The 7238-nt window shown below is 40.8% G+C and overlaps 1 protein-coding gene across 1 annotated transcript; it reads right to left on the bottom strand.

The window, feature by feature from the left end:
* Positions 1-5122: 5122 nt before the first annotated feature.
* LOC100676019 (RNA-binding motif protein, X chromosome-like) lies at positions 5123-6797 on the bottom strand. The gene has a single exon (XM_010586857.3). The coding sequence runs from the start codon at positions 6508-6510 to the stop codon at positions 5314-5316; it is 1197 nt and encodes a 398-aa protein (XP_010585159.3). The 5' UTR covers positions 6511-6797; the 3' UTR covers positions 5123-5313.
* Between the last annotated feature and the right edge of the window lie 441 nt (positions 6798-7238).

Raw genomic sequence — 7238 nt, 5'->3', positions numbered from 1 at the left:
AAGGAAAAAAATTGCAGGCCAAGAATTGTATATCCAGCAAAACTGTCTCTGAAATATGAAGGCAAAATTAGGACATTGCCGTATAAACAGAAGTTTAGGGAATTCGTAAAACCAAACCAAAACTACAAGAAATACTAAACAGAGTATCTGGTTAGAAAATCAGTAATATCAGACATCAACCCAAGACTACAATACAGGACAGAGCAACAAGATGTCAACCCAGATAGGGAAATCACAAAAATAAATCAAGATAAAAAATAAATGCTCAAAACAGGGAAACAGAAATGCCATTATATAAAAAAGATAACATTATAACAATAAAGAGTTTTTTTTTTAAGAAACGTAGTCATAGATCTTTAATATGGAGATGGAGTCAAGTTGATATAAAGAAATAAAAGTTAGGTTTAAACTTAAAAAAATAGGGGTAAATATTAAGGTAACCACAAAGTATACTAACAATCCTACTCATCAAAATAAAACACAAGAAAAAAATAAAGACTCAGCAAAAACAAAATCAACAACAATGAATAAGAGGAAAAGACAATATATAAAGAGAAACTACTCAGCACAAAAAATTAAATGGGAAAAAGAAACCGCCAACAACACACAAAAAAAGACATCAAAATGACAGCACTAAACTCACACCTATCCATAATTACGCTGAATGTAAATGGACTAAATGCACCGCTAAATAGAGAGAGTGGCAGAATGGATTAAAAAACAAGATCTGTCTATATGCTGCCTACAAGAGACACACCTTAGACTTAGAGACAAAAACAAACTAAAACTCAAAGGATGGAAAAAAATATATCATGCAAAGAAAAATTAAAAAAAAAAAAACAGGAATGGCAATATTAATTTCTGAAATAGGTTTTAAAGTTAAATATACCACAAAGGATAAGGAAGGACACTATATAGTGATTAAAGAGACAATATACCAGGAGGATATAACTGTATTAAGCATTTATACACTCAATGACAGGGCCTCAAGATACATAAAACAAACTCCAAGATCATTGAAAAGAGAAACAGACAGCTCCACAATAATAGCAGGAGACTTCAACACACCACTTTCAGTGAAGGACAGAACATCCAGAAAGAAGCTCAATAAAGATATGGAAGATCTAAATGCCACAATCAGCCAACTTGACCTCATAGACATATACAGAACACTCCACCCAACAGCAGCCAAGTATACTTTCTTTTCTAGTGCACATGGAACATTATCTAGAATAGACCACATATTAGGTCATAAAGGAAGCCTTAGCAGAATCCAAAACACTGAAATATTACAAAGCATCTTCTCTGACCATAAGGCTATAAAAGTAGAAATCAATAACAGAAAAAGCAGGGAAAAGAAATCAAACACTTGGAAACTGAACAATATCCTGCTCAGAAACAACTGGGTTATAGAAGACAGAGTGCTCTTTGGATGCAAGGATGGTGAGATTTTGTCTCACGTACTTTGGACATGTTATCAGGAGGGACGAGTCCCTGGAGAAGGACATCGTGCTAGGTAAGGTAGAGGGTCAGTGAAAAAGAGGAAGACCTTCCGCGAGATTGACACTGAGGTTGCAACAGTGGGCTCAAATGTAGCAACAATTACGAGGATGGTGCAGGACCAGGCGGTATTTCATTCTATCATACTTAGGGCCGCTATAAGTCAGAACTGGCTCGAGGGCACCTAACAGCAACAACATTTAATGCAAAAGATCTTGCTGCAGCATGTATCAATATTTCATTCCTTTTCATGGTCAAATAATATTCCATTGTATGGATACACCACATTATATTTATCTTTTTTTCTGTTGATAAACATCTGGGTTGTTTTTGTCTTTTGGCTATTGTGGATAATGCTATCATAAAGGTGCACGTACAAGTTTTTGTGTGGACAAGTGTTTTTTCAACCCCGCTTGCTGCACCAAATTGTTGAGCCAAGGGGGTCCAAGAAAGACAAAATTCATGTAGGCACTAGTTAGAACAATGCTTTACTGGTTTTTCTTTGCTCTCCCTAGGTAAAACCCTCACCTGGACTACCACCTCCCAGTTGCTTAAAACAGAAATATGGAAATCACTCTTGATTCCTCCCGTTCCCTCGCTCGTCATTCACCTCCTGTGTTTTCTAGTTTTCATCCACTTCACCCCTAACTTTACTATGACCCCATATTCTAAGCACTTTGTCATGGATTGAATTGTGTCCCCCAAAAATATGTGTCAATTTGGTTAGCCATGATTCCTGGTATTGTGTGACTTTCCTCCATTTTAGAATTTTCCTGTGTGTTGATCATAACTTCTGCCTGTGGTTAAAGAGGATTAGGGAGAGATGTAACAGGTCACATCCCTGATCCAACATACAAGGAATTTCCCTGGGGTGTGGCCTGCACCACTTTTTATCTTACAAGAGATAAAAGGAAAGGGAAGCAAGCAGAGAGTTGGGGACTCCATACCACCAAGAAAGCAGTGCCAGAAGCAGAGCATGTCCTTTGGACCTGAGGTACCTGTGCTGAGGTGCTCCCAGACCAAGGGAAGACTGATGACAAGGACTTTCCTCCAGAGCCAACAGAGAAAGGAAGCCTTCCCCTGGAGCTGACACCCTGAATTTGGACTTCTAACCTACTGGACTGTGAGAGAATAAACTCTTTGTTAAAGCCATCCACTTGTGGTATTTCTGTTATAGCAGCAGTGGATAACCAAGATGCACTTCTTTCAGCTTCTCAAATAAGCATTCTCTAGATTGCCAGAGTCTTCCAAACGCAAATATGATTGTTAACATCCTCCTTCCCTCATATGCCCCTCTGTCCACTCTCTTCCCCCTCCCACCTACTATGTACATCAAAGAGTTTTTATTCCTCTAGAGTAAAAGGTGTCATCTTTATTCATTTTTTTTGGTGGGGGGGGGGGCTTTAGATGAAGGTTTACAGAGCAAATTAATTTCTTGTTGAACAATTAATACACATATTGTGTTGTGACATTGGTCACCAGCTCTGGGACATGTCAACAATATCCCCTTCTCGACCTTGGGTTCTCCATTTCCATTCGTTCAGCTTTCCTGTCCCCACCTGCCTTCTTATCTTGCCCCTGCACTGGTGTGCCCATTTAGTCTCATATACATAATTGAACTATGTGTGTTACTGTTTGTTTTATAGACCTCTCTAATCTTTGGCTAAAGAGTGAGCCTCAGGAGTGACTTCAGTAGTGAGTTAAAAGAGTGTCCGGGGGCCATACTGTTGGGGCTTCTCCAGCCTCTGTCAGACCAATAAGTATGGACTTTTTTGTTTGAGTTTGAATTATGTTCTACATTTTTCTCCAGCTCTGTCCTGGACCCTCTATTGTCATCCCTGTTAGAACAGTCAATGGTGTTAACCAGGCACCACCCAGTTGTGCTGGACTCAGTCTGGTGGAGGCTGTGGTAGTTGTGAGCCATTAGTCCTTTGGACTGATCTTTCCCTTGTGTCTATGGCTTTCTTCGTTTTCTGTGGCTCCAGATGGGGTTGGGCAAGTAGAACATCTTAGAGGGCCACTCACAAGCTTTTAAGACCCCAGACAGTACTCACCAAAGTCGGAGGTAGAATACGTTCTTTAAAACTATGTTATGCCAGTTGAGCTAAGTGTTCCCTGAGACCATGGTCCCTAGCCCTCAGCCCAGTAATATGGTCCCTCAGAAGGTTTGGATGTATCTGTGAAGCTTCTATGCCTTTGCCTTGGTCAAGTTGTGCTGACTTCCCAAGTATTGTGTACTTTCTTACTCTTCACCAAAGTTAGTGTTTTTCCATCTCCAGCTCTCCCTTCCCTTGTAACCATCAAGATTGTTTCTTTCTGTGTGTAAGCCTTTTCATGAGTTTTTATAATAGTGATCTCATATAGTATTTGTGATTGACCTATTTCACTCAGCATAATGCCCTCCAGATTCATCCATGTTTCCCAGATTCATCATTTTTCTTTATCATTGCTTAGTATTCCATTGTAGGTATGTACCAGAGTTTATTTATCCTTTCATCACTTCCTGAGCACTTTTTAGGTTGTTTCTATCTTTTTGCTATTGTGAATAATGCTGCAATGAACATGGGTCTGCATATGGCTGTTTGACAGCTCTTATTTCTCTAGGATATATTCCTAGGAGTGGGATTGCTGAATTGTATGGTATTTTTATTTGTAGATTTTCAAGGAAGCGCCATATCATTTTCCAAAATGGTTATAACATTTTACATTCCCACCAGCAGTGTGTAAGAGTTTCAATGTCCCCACAGCTTGTCCAACATTTGTTATATTCTGGTTTTTTTTTTTTTTTTTGGTTCATGCCAGTAATGTCGGGGTAAGATGGTATACCACTGGAGTTTTGATCTGCACTTCTCTAATGGCTAGCGATCGGGACCAATTCCTCATGTGTCTGTTAGCTGCCTGAATGTCTTCTCTGGTGAAGCGTCTGTTCATATCCTTTGCCCATTTTTTAATTGGATTGTTTGTCTTTTTGTTGTAGAGTTGTTGAATTTCTCCTATAGATTTCAGAGATTAAACCTTTGTCATATATGTCATAGTAAAAAATTTTTTCCCAGTCTTTAGGTTATGTTTTGACTCCCTTGGTGAAGTCTTTTTTTTTTGGTTTTGGCCAAACGTTTTATTTAGTATTCTGTAGTTGTTTAACACACACTTAAATGGCCTTACTGGGGGAGGGGGGAAAGGGGAGGTTCTTGTAGATTCCCAAGGAAATGTCAGAAAGGCAAAATGTGGCCAGCATTATCCACTCGCTTTTTTGGGTTTACTGGGTGATTAGCACTTTCCTTACGTAAGCATCTGATCTCAGGTTTTTCACACTAAGAACATTTGAGATTTCAGTTTGAAAAAAAAAAAAAAATTTTTTTTTTTTGAAGGCACCCTGAAATCCTAAGAGTAGCAAACCCAACCACCCTTCTAATATCTAGCTTGTTTGTGTAGACAGAATGAGTCACCTCTCCATTTTAGATGGCTAGATGTTTGTGGAAGATCTTAGTATTGCTTGCCTTATTGGGACGAATCAAATAGGAAGCGGCCTTTAGGGACACTTAGAGAATAACAACACTACTACACAAGTCAAGTCTTACACATTTAACATTTGCTTGTTGAAAGCAATGTCATAAAAATCAAATAAAATTAAACATGTTTTACTTTTTTTTTCCTCACCAGAACATAAAAATTATGGAGGAGAGCTTAACAGGAAAATTTTTAAAAGTAACACAATTTTTCCTTTTAGTAGTCCTTGGGTAATTATGACAGAATAGGTTCCACTTTTTGTTTGTTCCTTTGAACAGGGATTTTGGTCCAAAGTTTTGTTGGTTTTTAGTATCTGCTTCTGCCTCCCCCTCTATCAGATCGCCTTCCTCCACGGCTACCACATCTTGGTGCTCGGTGGCTTGAACTGCTGTAGGAATCACGTGGAGGAGGGTACCCCCTTTCCATAGAAGGGGGAAGCCCTCTTTCTTGTCTGCCAACCCGATCACGGCCACTTGAGTAGAGGTCACTTCGGCTGCTTGAGTAACTGTCTCGACTTCCACCATATCCGTCACGTGAGCTGCTGTAATCATCATAGCGACTGCTTCCGCCATGAGATGGCGGGGGCCCTCGTGTAGGTGGAGCGCTACGTGAGTTACCATAACTCTCAGAAGATTCTCTGTAGGAACCTCCGCTTGGATGATCCGAATAGTCACGGTCACGACCATAGCCATCTCTATCACTATAGCCTCTGGATGGATAGTCATCACGTGAACTGGAATGACCATAATCACGGTATGTATAATCTCTCGGGGGTGGTGCATCATCTCTTGTATCACAAGAACTTGGGTAATCTCTGCTTGAATAGCTGTCTTTTGTAGAACATCTATCATCTCTGGGGGACAAATAAACATCTCTAGGAGAGGGCAGGGGTTCCCTCCGTGGCAGGCCTCCGGAACTATCTCTTCCACGTGACACAGGAGCTCTTCCTCCCATTCCACTGCGGCTGCGAACTGGTCCTGAAGGGGCAGATCTTTTAGGAGGAGGACCTCCACTTCGTGGTGGTGGTCCTTTTTTTACTGGAAGTGGTCCCCTGGAAGAACTCATGTTAAAATTCATAGAGTAGCCACCATGATCCATGTGACCCCCACGTGAAGGTGGTCCCCGGGTTCCTCTGCTTCCTCCTCTTCCACCTCTAAGGCCTCTTGGAGGGCCTGTGCTTCTTGGAGGTGGAGGGGGTCCACGTCTGCCACTTTCAAATGTTGGCTTAGGGGCTTGTTCCACCTTGATGGCTTTTCCATCTAGGGACTTTCCATTCATATCTCTGGCTGCATCTTTGGCATCTGCCGGGCTTTCAAAGGTGACAAAAGCAAATCCTCTGGATTTGTTGGTTTCACGGTCTTTCATCAAGAGCACTTCCACAATTCGTCCATATTTCCCAAATACTGCCTCAAGGGCTTTCTCATTTGTTTCTGTATGGAGCCCACCAGTGAAGAGCTTTCCGGGACGACCGGCTTCAACTATTTTTCCATTGGATGATTGCATCAGCTCGCCGACAGGCGCTTTGTAGCGACTCAGCACGAGGGCCGAATGCCGGGTCCGAGGACGGAACTGGAAGCCGCTAGCACTACTGCGCAACGAGCTTGGTGAAGTCTTTTGATGAGCATAAGTGCTTAATTTTTATAAGATTCCAGTTATCTAGCTTATCTTCTGGTGTTTGTGTATTGTTAGGTATGGTTTGTATCCTATTTTTGCCATGTATTGGGGCCTCTAGCATTGACCCTACTTTTTCTTCCATGATCTTTATAGTTTTTGGTTTTATATTTAGGTCTTGGATCCATTTTGAATTAGCTTTTTGCGTTTTTTTTTTTTTTTGCGTATGGCCTGAGGTATGGGTCCTGTTTCTTTCTTTTTTTTTTTTTTTTTTACCGATGAATGTCCAGGTTTGCCAGCACCATTAGTTAGAAAGACTGTCTTTTCCCCATTTAATGGATTTATAGTCTTTGTTGAAGATCAGGTTACTGCAGGTGAATGAGTTTACATCTGGGTTCTCAATTCTGTTCCATTGGTCATTGTGTCTGTCCTGGTACCAATACCAGGCTGTTTTGACTACCATAGGTATACAGTAGTTTCTGAGGTCAGGAAGTAGGAGGCCTCCTATTTTCTTTTTCTTCTGTTGTGCTTTATTTATCTGGGGCCTCTTCGTTTTCCACATAAAGTTAATGATTAGTGCTTCTACCTCGTTAAAAATGCTGTTTGTATTTGGTTCGGAT

The sequence above is a fragment of the Loxodonta africana genome, chromosome 11 (assembly GCF_030014295.1).
Source record: "Loxodonta africana isolate mLoxAfr1 chromosome 11, mLoxAfr1.hap2, whole genome shotgun sequence".
Classification (NCBI taxonomy): Eukaryota; Metazoa; Chordata; class Mammalia; order Proboscidea; family Elephantidae; genus Loxodonta; species Loxodonta africana.
The sequence above is the reverse complement of the archived record's forward strand: the minus strand, read 5'-3'. Positions and strand labels throughout refer to the sequence as shown.